Source organism: Anabrus simplex, chromosome 2 (assembly GCF_040414725.1).
Source record: "Anabrus simplex isolate iqAnaSimp1 chromosome 2, ASM4041472v1, whole genome shotgun sequence".
Taxonomy (NCBI): domain Eukaryota; kingdom Metazoa; phylum Arthropoda; class Insecta; order Orthoptera; family Tettigoniidae; genus Anabrus; species Anabrus simplex.
The window spans coordinates 861,029,667-861,043,671 of NC_090266.1; the positions used below are offsets into that span (position 1 = coordinate 861,029,667).

The window sequence follows — 14,005 nt, forward strand, 5'->3', positions numbered from 1 at the left end:
GGAAAATTTTCCAACTCTTAAATGTAAATTTGTGGAATCATGTGTGTAAGGAATGTGCCGATATTTTGATTGACAAGTGTCCTAATGTGATGTACAATGCTTTTAAATGAGAAAAAAAAAAGAGAATACAAATCTTATCGTGGATGTTCAGGCAGGTATGCTAATGCTAAAAATGTAATGCATAAATGAAAGATCAAGCCCTTTCACAGCAGTCCATTTCACATCTTGATTATATGTCTAATTTCAGTCTTTAAATAATAACCTGTTAAATAATTCTTTATTCATGTATCCAGAATTGCTTTGGCAACTTAGAAGTTAATATTTTAGCAACACTTTCTTTCTAGACGTAATTTATTTATCCATTTCCATATATACATTTCCATTGATATTTGAATTTAACGCGAATTTTCAGGCCACGCCACTAGGAGCGCCACTTGCGAATTGTCTCCCATTTTAACAAGGCTAAATCCGGAAGTGTCGCGTATTGTCTCTACTGTATTTGATGTTACCCTTTCTCCAAGACGTGTTCGGAATTCTCTCGACTTTAACAGAGTGGTAGGGAGCACTGTCTAAACAATCACAGCATTATTTTCTAGCCAGGGATGGATGTCGACAAACCATTTCTCGAATACGTTTACGTCCATTTCCTCATGATATTCCTCGGGAGACTTACAATCGAACAATAACAATCCCCCTTCCAAAAAACCGTTTTCATTTCGTATGTGGAGAACAATAAGCCGTTTAACCTTGCCAGAGGGAGATTTCAACTCACTCGATAATACTCTAAGAAATCCATCTTTCCGAATTTTCGTAGTAGGGTGTTCTGCGTTTACCCACGTTTCATCAAGGAAATAAATAGATCTACCCTCTTCACGAAATTTCTTAATCTGCCGCAAATACTTCCTTCTCCACAAAACGATTTCATCTGTTTCAATAAGCCCCCACTGTCAGTTTCGAGACACATATAAGTAAAGTTCATAATTTTTAAAGGTTTGTGAAATGCTGGATGAGAAAATGTAGGTAATGAATCGTCACTGTTAACTGAAGCTAATATTTTATTCAGAGTTGGTATTTCACTTTTTTTTTAATTTGTGACTTTTTGCTTTATCCCTACTGTATTTGTCTTTTCTTTTCTGATGTGTAGACTGGGTTATGGAATTTTCATTGTAATGGTAGGCCTTCTTCCCTACCATAAGTCACAATCAAGTTGGAGAGTTTTCAGTATAATGGCAGACACTCACTCTCCACCTGCCTTTTTACATCCCCAGCTATTTCCCGCTAATATTCAGGCAGGCTGTTATACTCGGTACGCAGCAGCAATCCCATCTATCGGAGATGAGTGGCAGCAGAAGAGAAAAGGAACATGACAACAAACAATGGTCAATGTAAAGTTATGGTTGATCACTTTTATGAGCTTTCGATATTGTTGGCCTTCACATTTAGTTTTCTTCCGACTCTGGAATACCACTCTTATCGTAGTCGGTACGGTAAAACTAAATAAAATATAAATGATTGGAAATTGTATTCTCTATAACTTTTGTTAAGTGGTAACTTTTGATACTACCAATAACATACTGGGGGTTAGAAACCCCCCCCCCAATATAAATTTTACAAAACGAAAATAAACAGAAACTCACAATAAACAGTAAATTAAATGAACATTCCTTTTATCAATGCCCTTATAATGACAAGTCATGCATGAACCTTCATTGTGTTATACCATCATTTAGTAATTACAACCACCCCCCCCCCCTCCCCAACGGTCGATCCTGGCTACGCTACTGTTTCCTATCGACCATAAGTTCTTTCCTAGCATAGTAAATGCTCAACTTAGAAATACATGTTACATCGGACACTGCATGTGTTACTTCATTCAGATTACTTCCAGGATTTTCTTCACGAAATTTGGAAAAACACATTTAACACACTTATTTTCTCGCCATTCGTTAGTGGTTTTTTAAATGTTTAATCACGGACTGGCCTGGTTCACACCTGGCTTACAGTTACGACACTTTCACGCACACACATATACTGCACGGACGTTTGCACTTCCAACTAATTAAATGATAAACGTTGTGTATTCGTCTTATGGCAACGATGGGACAGGAAAGGGCTAGGAGTCGGAAGGAAACGGGCGTGGCCTTAACCACGGAAAACCATCTTCAAGGCTGCCAACAGTGTGGTTCGAACCTACTATCTCACGGATGCAAGCTCACAGCTGCGCGGCCCTAACCGGACGGCCGACTCGCCCGGTTTTTTTCACAACTAGCTGATGTACCCGTGCTTCGCTACGGAATTCTACATTGTATGCATAATTCTATGTTAGGTAGTGTAGGCCCTACACGTTGTGAGTAAGATTGTATTAAATTGCATAGCTCTTAACGTTACCCCAAACACGCGACGGGGAAGTCACCATTCGTCTTTTCTTTTCTGATGTGTAGACTGGGTTATGGAATTTTCATTGTAATGGTAGGCCTTTTTCCCTACCATAAGTCACAATCAAGTTGGAGAGTTTTCATTATAATGGCAGACACTCACTCTCCACCTGCCTTTTTACATCCCCAGAAAGACTGTCTCAGTGGTTTCCCAAACTGAAATCAACATAGGTCATTACAATGACGTCAGTAGGAATGTCGCGATTAAAAGCAATGCTAATATATGAAATACTCGATCAAATGGAAAAACCACACATTTTCTTACTTTTAACGAACAGTACTACGCTGCCAATCTAACAGTCCAAAGTTCCAGAGCTGGAATGACTAGGCCGCAGACAACCGTGAACACTCCTCTGTCATTATTCCGTCAAGTGTACACACTATTCATTCCAATCAGTACCTCAGAGTAGGGATCGAATAACTGGAACACTATGATGAACCAGTGTGTTACGGACCAGTAGTATCAGAGAATGTATGAACAAGAGGAATGGCTTGCTAAAGAAGAAAGTCATCTAACTACCCAGCTATTTCCCGCCAATATTCAGGCAGGCTGTTATACTCGCTACGCAGCAGTAATCCCATCTATCGGAGATGAGTGGCAGCAGAAGAGAAATATAACATCACAACAAACAATGGTCAATGTAAAGTTATGGTTGATCACTTTTATGAGCTTTCGATATTGTTGGCCTTCACATTTAGTTTTCTTCCGACTCTGAAATACCACTCTTATCATAGTCGGTACGGTAAAACTAAATAAAATATAAATGATTGGAAATTGTATTCTCTATAACTTTTGTAAAGTGGTAATTTTTGATACTACCAATAACATAACTATTAATAAAACTAAATTTTAGGCGCCTTCCCCTAAACTACCATTTCACCCAGGGTGAATAAAATTTTTTATAGCCTAGGTTATAGTTTCTTATTCCCCAACTCTACATACCGATTTTCAGTAAATTCTGTTTACCCATTTTCTCATAGCTCGGCGTTAATATAGACTTAGCAACAAAAATACAAATTCATGAATATCTCTGTTATCATAGCCGGTACGGTACAAATGTATAAAACATAAATTATCGGAAATTTAATTGTATATAAATTTAGTTATGTAGTATTTATCGACAGGACCACTGATAACATAAATATATGAGAATTATATTGTAGGCCTTCCGCTCAGCTACCATTCCACTCAGCGTGAATAAAATTATTTATAGCCTAGGTTGTAGTGGCTCATTCCCCGACATAACATACCGATTTGCACTAAATTCTCTACAGCCATTTTCTCGTGATGCGTGTACAGACAGACAGACAGACAGACAGACAGACAGACAGACAGACAGACAGACAGACAGACAGACAGACAGACAGACAGACAGACAGACAGACAGACAGACAGACAGACAGACAGAGATGATGGAAAATTAAAATGTGCATTTCCTTGTTACTGTGGACACGTCCAATACAGAAATACAATTATTTTTAAATTGTGAGCGATGTACAGACAAAATTCTTATTTTATATAGCAAACTGGACACATGTAGTTTGTATCAGCATTCACAGAACTACTGGTCTCAAGGAACAATGTTTGCAAAACGGATCGTCCTTTCCCGCAAACACTTCCTTGCCTCCCTATGTCTGGGAGATATAACATATTTGTATATACATGTGGGGATTATTCAAATATTAATGCTAATAATAAGCAAGAGCAACATATGTTAGGTTTGTTACATTTCTTCTAAACTGCGTAAGTTGAGCAACGTTATTTTTTGTGCAGATGTTCATATAGGGAGTGCGTTACTAAAATCAAACCTAGCAGATATTACATACTCCGACTCTCAAACATGGTGAGGCAGATGCGCATAGCCACTCGCGCTTCCGCCACCTCGTCTTAACGGAGTGAATGTACTCGTAGGTTTGGCCAGCGACCTCGGTTTCTTTTCTATTTTTTTTTCGACTTGCTTTACGGTGCACCGGCACAGATAGGTCTTATGGCGACGATAGGACAGGAAAAGCCTAGGAGTGGTGAAGAATCGACTGTGGCCTTAATGTACAGCCCCAGCATCTGCCTAGTGTGAAAATGGGAAACCACGGTAAACCATCTTCAGGGCTGCCGACAGTGTGGCTCGAACCCACTATCTCCCGGATGCAAACTCACAGCTGCGATCCCCTAACCACACCGCCAACTCGCCCGGTGAGCTCGGTTTCTGGCGTACAGTACGTGATATTCAGATGAACAGTTTGCGAGGGACTACGTATGCAAACTGTCGCCTGTATTAGTTTACTGTTAATCTGAAAGCTTTAAGATGGATACCAGACAGTCGTTAGAAGTGTGTGTTATTCACAGTTTATTCCGAAATAACATTTCTTCATGGAATGTTCAGGATAAAAGTGATATTGAGAACGGCAAGCCACGTCCGTCACTGTCAGATTTAAGAACTTATCTCGAGGAAAAAGACAGGAAAATGTTCGTTCGTTCAGCGAGTGTCAGTACAAGAATACTCACTGGTCAGTAGGATCGAAGAAATTGAGCAAGCTGTTTTGCTTGCCTTGTGTTTTGTGATACGGTGATAACAGGGTGTGGTGTAACAATGGTATCACCAACTCAAACACTCTGAGCACTCTTTCGACGCTAAGACATAGCCTATGTAGGTCAACTTAGCCTTTTGTCTATGTAGAAAATGCTGCTTGCAACAATGCTAAGTTACGACCCACTTTTCATGACATTAATCACTTCATTAAAAGGAACTGTGTCCGGCCCCATGGCTAAATGGTTAGCGTGCTGGCCTTTGGTCACAGGGGTCCCGAGTTCGATTCCCGGCAGGGTCGGGAATTTTAACATTAATTGGTTAATTACGCTGGCACGGGGGCTGGGTGTATGTGTCGTCTTCATCATCATTTCATCCTCATCACGACGCGCAGGTCACCAACAGGTGTCAAATCAAAAGACCTGCATCTGGCGAGCCGAACATGTCCTCGGACACTCCCGGCACTAAAAGTCATACGCCATTTCATTAAAAGGAACTGTAATGTAGAATTTGTACCATATACAAGTAGGACATGACAGAATATAATTCATAAATTAAATGTTGTATTTGTGTGAGATAAATGTACACAGCATTATAAATAATACACACATACATACATACATACATACATACATACATACATACCTCTTCATTATAGACTGCTATGCCTTTCAGCGCTCAGTCTGCAAGCATCTGTCAATTTACTAAATGCCTCTACAATCCTCTACCTGTAACTAGCCATGTGACTTCATTTGGTCGCATATCTCTTGTCTTTAAATAATTAGAAACTGGGTCTATACATCGGTCGTCTTGGTCTCCCTCTATTTCTCTTACTCTCCATGACTGAGTCCTCTTAGGTAACCTATCCTTTTCCACTCGTCTTACATGATCCCGCCAGTGAAGACGGTGTATGCTTATCGCGTCTTCCGTCAGATTTCATCTCTAACTTAGCCTTTATCTCCTCATTCCGTGAACCATCCTGCCATTCTTCCCACCTGTTTGTAACAGCGATCATTCTCGCTAATTTCACGTCTGTTGCTTCTAACTAATTAAAAAGATATCCTGAGTTCACCCAGCTTTCACTCCCGTACAGTAAAGTTGTTCTAAAAACAGACCAGCGTAAGGACAGTTTCGTCGAAGCTAACTTCCTTTCTTACAGAATACTTAGCTTTGCTGCACCTTGATTCACTCTCACTTACTATAGTACCATTCTGGCAGAATACACATCCTAAATACTTGTTCCAGTTTTATATTTCCAACTTGATATTAATTTCTCTCAGGTTTCTTCCCCACTGGCATCACTTTAGTTGTTTTCAGGTCCTAATATATTAGATTACGCGCTTTCAGCACAGTCTGTCATTAAGACCAAGTCGTCGGCATTGGTCAAACTGCTTATTATATTTCCAACTAACTGAATGCATCCCTCCCATCTTATACCTTTCAGCAGATGATCCATGCAAACTATCAAGAACAAAGGCGAAAGATTACAGCCTTGACTAACGCTTTTAATTACTTGAATTAACCACTCATTCTACCATTAATATTCGCTGTAGCCCAATTATCAACATAAATGCTTTTGATTGCTTTTAATAATCTACCTTTTATCCCATAATCCCTCAGTACGGCTGCATGAATTCCCTTCGCTACTCTGTGATATACCTTTTCTAGATCTACGAAGCATAAACACAACTCTACTCCTCTCGTAGCATTTTTCAGTTACCTGGTGCATATTGAAAAAATGATTCTGGAAACTATCCTATCCTTGCTGTTACCTCAATACGATGTTACTCGGTGCTTCATAAAGCTTGTCAGTTTCATACTCACCTGCACCCTCACATTATGAATGGACTGAAGCAAGTCCCGTCCTAATTTCTCCAGCTGCTAAATCTACTTACATCATTCACTCATTTACGTGTCTAACAGAAATTATGTTTTATGCTGTAGTATTCGTGATGAACAGTCTTTCCTCACCTACTATGAACACTTAAATGGCTAGTAAACATTACGTTATTCAGAATGCAGTCACACATCTCATTTCCTTAACATCTGTCTGACTTTCAAGACCAGCATTCGTCCCTGTGTTGTGCTGACGGTAAAACGACACACTAACTCTTAGTTCGGTTATAACTGAAAGGGATGTCGGTGAAGTTACGCCTATGCCTTTGCAAACCAAAGCGAAGATCTGGAAAGGAAAGTCTTCCATTATTCGTAACCTCGGCACTAGGCGGGATAACTCTATAATCGGTCGCCTATGTCCGCAGGAATTAACCTAGTAGTAATTGTTGATGTAGGATGAGTGAACGTCAAGGCCATGTGCCTATCCAGGAGAGGAAATCCCGTTTCTAGATTTTTCGACTTTCTGACGAGGAATCGATCCTACGTCCTTGTGGCTGAATCGAGCACACCTGGCTAGGCAGCCTCTCCCTATACAACAATCAACTTTATTTCACACTAGCTGATGTACCCGTGCTTCGCTACGGAATTCTACATTGTAAACGAAATTCTAGTGTACACGTTGTGAGCAAGGTTGTATTAAATTGCATAGCTCTTAACCTTACCCTAGAAACGCGACGGGGTAGTCACCAAACATCTTTTCTCATTTGAAAAGGGAATTTTCACTGTAGTGGTAGACCCGTTTACATACCATCAGTCACAATCAGGTTGGAGAGTTTTCATTATAATGGTAGACACTCACTCTCCACCTGCGTTTTTACATCCTCAGAAGGACTGTCTAAGTGGTTTTCCCAACTGAAATGGACTTACATTACAATGACGTCAGTAGGAATGGCGCGATTAAAAGCAATGCTTTCATAGGAAATACTCGATCAAATGAAACGCCACACATTTTCTCACTTTTAGCGAACAGGACTACACTGTCGATCCAATAGTCCAAAGTTCCAGAGCTGGAATGACCAAGCCGCAGACAGCCGTGATTCGTGAACACTCTTCGTCTTTTTTCGGCGGGGAGATGGTCGAATAGTGGAGACTCACAGGGCAAAAACTATGCCCTTTTACTAATCATTTTCCTAGGAGTACCCGATAAGTCGGGATATATCAATTCACTACACTGCCGGCGGAAAAACCTATCTGACTTGGAGGCAAATTTTTCCTCCAAGCCAGGGGAGAAACCCCCTCTTCACTGATAATTTGGAATAAAATGAATGTAGAATTTAATACAAGTTAAGAGGAAGAAGCTTTTCTTAAGAAATGACTCTTTTCAGGGTTGAATTTTGAGTTATTTAGTGAATTGTCGTGCTATAACTTGGAATAGGACAAAACTGTCATTCTAGACCAGGCCATACTACTAAACTACTACTACTACTACTACTACTACTACTAAGTCAGCCTCTGCCTTAAGTATGCACACTGCTCATTCAAAACAGCGCGTCAGAGTAGGGATCGAATAACTGGAATACTATGCGGAACCAGTGTGTTACCTACCAGCTGTATCAGAAAATGTATGAACCAGAGGAATGGCATGCTAAAGAAGAACGTTTTCTTCTAACTCCCCGGATTCAGTTAGGCTATTATACTCGGTACACAGCAGAATGCCATCTATCGGAGTTGAGAGGCAGCATAAGAGACAAATAACATCACAACAAACAATGGTCAATGTTATGTTATTGTTGATAAATGTTATGCGCTTTCGATATTGTAGGCCTTCACATTTAGTTTTCTTCCGACTCTGAAATACCACTCATAGTCGGTACGGTAAAACTGAATAAAACATAAATGATCGGAAATTGTATTCTCTGAACTTTTGTTATGTAGTACTTTTCGATAGGATCAAAAACATAGGAACCGTACGGCTCCCTGGCTAAATGGTTAGCGTGCTGGCCTTTGGCCACAGGGGTCCCGGGGTCGATTCCCGGCAGGGTCTGGAATTTTAACCATAATTGGTTAATTTCGCTGACACGGGGGCTGGGTGTATTGTTTCGTCTTCATCATCATTTCATTTTCATCACGATGCGCAGATCGCCTACGAGTGTCAAATCAAAAGACCTGCATCTGGCGAGCCGAACTTGTCCTCGGACACTCCCGGCACTAAAAGCCATACGCCATTTCATTTCATAGGTACCGATATTTAAAAATTAAGTTTTAGGCGCCTTCCCCTAAACGGCAATTTTATCCAGGGTGATTAAAATTGTTTATAGCTTAGACTGTAGTTTCGTATTCCCTGACTCTATATTCCGATTTTCATTACATTCTGTTAACCCATTTTCTCGTGGCTTGGCGTCGATATGGACTTAGCAACAAAAATACAAATTCATGAATATCTATGTTATCATAGCAGGTACGGTAAAAATGTATAGGACATAAATGGTCGGAAATTTAATTCTATACAACTTTGGTTATGTAGTATGTATCGATAGGACCACTAATAATATAAATATTTGAGAATTACATTTTGGGCCTTCCCCTAAACTACCATTTCACTCAGCGTGAATAAAATTATTTATAACCTAGATTGTAGCGACTTATTCCCTTACTTTGAATACCAATTTTATTAAGATAAGACCACTAATAACGCAACTATTTGAAAATTAAATATTAGGCCTTCCCCTAAACTACCATTTCTGTCAGCGTGAATAAAATTATTTATCGCATAGATAGTAGCGACTTATTCCCCGAATTTTCATACCGATATTCATTTAATTCTCTTTAGCCGTTTTCTAGTGATGCGTGTACAGACAGACAGACAGACAGACAGACAGACAGACAGACAGACAGACAGACAGACAGACAGACAGACAGACAGACAGACAGACAGACAGACAGACAGACAGACAGACAGACAGACAGACAGACAGACAGACAGACATTACGGAAACGTAAAAAGTGCATTTCCTTGTTACTGTGGACATGACCGATACAGAAATTACATTCTTTTCAAATTCTGAGCAATGTACAGACAAAACTCTTATTTTATATATAGATTTATAATACCCAGACGATGCACAATACCTTATTCGCAGTTCCACAACATTTTAAAGCTAGGCACACTATATCAGACATCGTGCTGAGTGGCTCAGACGGTACACCGATGGTCTTCTGAAGTTCTGATCGATTCCGCTCAGTCCGTCGGTATTTGAACGTGCTCAAATACGCCAGCCTGGTGTTCCCTGGCTTACCGGCATGTAAAAGAACTACTTATTCTTCTTCTTCCGCCACTTATCCTACTTTTACGGCCGACGCCTATCCTGACACCAACCATATTGCGTGTCTCTGTCTGATTGGCAGTGTGATATATTTTGCTTATGTGTATTTGAATAGCAGTTTATTGCGACAAAAACAAACGCCCAATACAAAACGGCCGGTAATCGAACCCGGGACCCTATGAATCGAAGGCCTCGACATTGACAGTTCAGCAAAAGAGCCGAACTCAAAGAACTCCTGCGGGATAAAATTTCAGTAACTTGGTGTCGCCGAAAACCTTAAAAGTAGTCATGAGGACGTAAAACCAATAACATCCTTCTTCTTCATATTATTATTATTATTATTATTATTATTATTATTATTATTATTATTATTATTAAAACATCAAGAGATAACACCATTTAATATGAAACAGACTCCTAATCATGCAGTCCCTAATTGCTGAAACAAGCGACATTAATGTAACATCAACTGGTGTTAACATGTCTGGACAACTCACCCTGAAGGATGCAGTTCTTTTCTTGGCAACAAATGAACTATGACTCACTGTTCTACTGTACTTCATAAAGCCAAGAGACCAGTCCAGCTACACATGCGCGCGATAGTGTGGTGGCATGTACAGCAATACGGTGTATATTTGGTAACCGTGGGAATAGTTCTCCTCCGGTGGTAATCGATCGCCGGTCTCTCTTCTCCACTCGCAGTTCATAGTAAAAGACTCGCCTTACAGGCGAGTTTCAAGGACATCTTCTCTTAGCGGAGTTTTATAAGATAGACTATTTAGGGACTTAATCGCGAGTGTAGAGACTTTTTTACACAGGAGATTCACCAGAAAACTTCAAGGTTCAAAATACCCCAGTATTTCAATATACAGTAGTAAGATTATATTTTACCGAACTGGTTGGCCGTGCGGTTAGGGGCGCGCAGCTGTGAACTTGCATTCGAGAGATAGTGGATTCGAACCCCACTGTCGGCAGCCCTGAAGATGGTTTTCAGTGGTTTCCAATTTTCACACCAGGCAAATGCTGGGGCTGTGCCTTAATTAAGGCCACGGCCTCTTCCTTCCCACTTCTAACCCTTTCCTGTTACATTGTCGCCGTAAGACCTATCTGTGTCGGCGCGACGTAAAGCCAAGTGTAAAAAAAGATTTAATTTATCATTGCAGCATATAATTTCTTTCCCTTCTATTATTATTATTACTATTATTATTATTATTATTATTATTATTATTATTATTGATTCGTACTGTATGTTACTGCAGTCACGGCTCAGTGGCCTAATAAGTTATCCTGAGCGTCGGTATACTGTTTGCTATGAAATAGGAGTGGGCATCTGGAACATATTCCGAGTCATGCCCCTCCATGTGTTCAGGCGGCTAGGACTACACAATCCACCGTGATCCCTAAAGCGTTAGAGGAGACATTCTCACTGGGGCTACTTGTAAGTAGGGTAGCATTCTACTTCACAGAAATTTCCCGAGCTGAGACTGTTTCGAACACGCTCGGACCTACGGGAGAAACGCAGTTCTACTTCCATTTCACGGGCCACGAACTCCTTGGTAACAACTTGGCGAAAGAAATGGAATTCGATGGGGTATCATCGATTTTAAAGGGGCTTATGGAAGAAAGAGTAAACTAAGCGTCTGGCAATGTAAAGAGCTATTGATGTTCGGGTAATTTGAGTTGACGGGGAAGAGATAAGAGATTATAAGGTGTTCTTAAAAGGTATTAAAAGGGAAGGGGCATAGTGTAGGGTAGGACTGCTCGTCAGGAACACCACAGCACGCAAATAAGCAGCCCACACAATTCCACTTTATCGGAACGAAAAACTGTCCGAATAACTCAGCGACAAACTGAACGAAATCCTGAACTGAAGATGTGTGAGCTAGCTAAATTTTTTACATCAGTTTACCAGGTTTTGTGCCAGTTCTGGCGAATTTCGTCGTGAATGCGGTTTTACGTGTTTTGTAGTGTGTACGAGATTGAAATAATGAGCCAGTACAAAGTAGTAAGATGTTGTATATCGGCTGCTTCGGCTTTAATTTTGTCCAAAAAATAAAAACGAAGAAAAAGAAAGAAGTCAAACAAAAGATGGATTTAGGTATTCAGTTCATTATAGTTTTGAAATTTGGAAGTCATATTGAATACATAGTTAATAACGCCTATAAGAATGTGGGTTTCATATTACGAAATTCGTTAAATTTTCAACGTACAACGTTACTTATTTTATAGAACTCATTAGTAAGACCGAAACTAGAATATGGTTCTATTATCTGGAGTCCTTCAGACACTAAGTACATCAAATTAATTGATACAGTACAAAAGCAGCTCTTAAAGTATGTGTACTGGAAACAGTCACACGAGCACCTGACATTTCCGTCCTACTCCACAGTGTTATCACACTTTGGTGTTAAAACTTTGGAGCAAAGAGGTAAAAAGTCCATGATGTTATTCTTGTAAAAAATATTGAATAGTAACATTTATGATGAATAGTTACTTGTAAGTATAACATTTTACGTTCCTCGGAAGTCTGGCAGGTTCAAGAATTTATTTTACATTAAGAAATGCCACACAGAAGCCCATAAGAATTCTCCTCTTAATAAAATTCTGAAACTTTATAATAAATTAAATACATATAATTTGAATATCTTTTTCATGAATCACTTCAACTTTGAATTGGCGTGTGATACCTTCCTATAATACACATACTGTTGAATATTATCTTCGTTTTCTGTAGGCCCTACATGCCTTATTTAATTCTTATAGTTGTTCTTTTATTTGAATTCACAGTTTTCAAATGACCTATAAATTAAACACTTTATTTCTCTTTTTAGAATATTATTTTGCATAATGTGTCATGTTTTAAGACTAAAACTGTATAATTTAACTGTATAACTGAATGTGTTACTTTGTGTTACGCACCACTGTAAAATAATTATTAATTTAGTAACTGTATATTTTTATTGTGTTACCAACTTTGTATTGTTTGGGTAGTTCATTGTATTCTTTGTATTGTATTTTCCTCAGTTAATGTTTAGTATTGTAACTATTAATTGTACTGTACTGTATATTGTGAACATTGTAATTGGACAAAAGCCTGTTATGTTCATCATTGAATAAATAAATGAATAAATAAATACATAAAATGGAGAGAAATGCTCATTGATCGTGCGATGCTTTAGTGTTGCAAGGACTGTCAGTATCGGAAGTGAAGGATTGCATTAATTGCCTGAGAATGGATGAATCGACATTTAACGACTTGCTTAGTGTAGTGCTAGCATTCAAACTGAAAAAAGACACGGTTTTGAGACAGGAAATATCACCAAGGTGGAGAAATACTTTTACTCTTAGATTTTTGGCGACCGGTGGAAGTTTCGAGTGGCTAAAATTTTCCATGAGAATTTTACCCCAAGCAATCGAGAGGATCGTAATGGAAACTTTTAAGGCCATAATAAAGAGACTGAAGGATTACAATGAGATAAGTGAATGTTTATTTAGGAAATGCACGATTATTTATAAAAGTGTCAAGTTGTAACGATATTGAATATTATTAGTAAGTAACGACTATTCAGAATATAAGTCCCATTTACGCGATTAAAGTAGAGGTCATGGAGAATAGTTTTATTTCAATAAACCTGTATATCTGGAAGTAGTTGTCACTGGTATTCAGGAGTTGTGGTAGAATCATTCTCTTCATACATAAAATTTCAAATAAATTGCTAGCATTACACGGGGTGTCAGAGGTCGACGGATCAGGAGGCGTGTGTGAAGCGGTGTAGTTACTGTAGTTTGGATTTCCAGAACCCCAAGATGCGGGTGAAATATATGTACCTTCGTGTGAAAGGGATGTCCAACCAGTTAGCTTTCTTATTTTCACATCCAACAGTTT

General features: G+C 39.2%; 1 protein-coding gene across 1 annotated transcript in view; it reads right to left on the reverse strand.

The window, feature by feature from the left end:
* LOC136863147 (acyl-CoA-binding protein homolog) overlaps window positions 1-10,697 on the reverse strand; it is a 259,094-nt gene extending 248,397 nt beyond the window's left edge. Inside the window, exon 1 of the mRNA XM_068225864.1 lies at window positions 10,617-10,697. Within this exon, the coding sequence (XP_068081965.1) occupies window positions 10,617-10,682 (66 nt within the window). The 5' untranslated portion in view covers window positions 10,683-10,697. The remainder of the gene's footprint in view (window positions 1-10,616) is intronic.
* Between the last annotated feature and the right edge of the window lie 3,308 nt (window positions 10,698-14,005).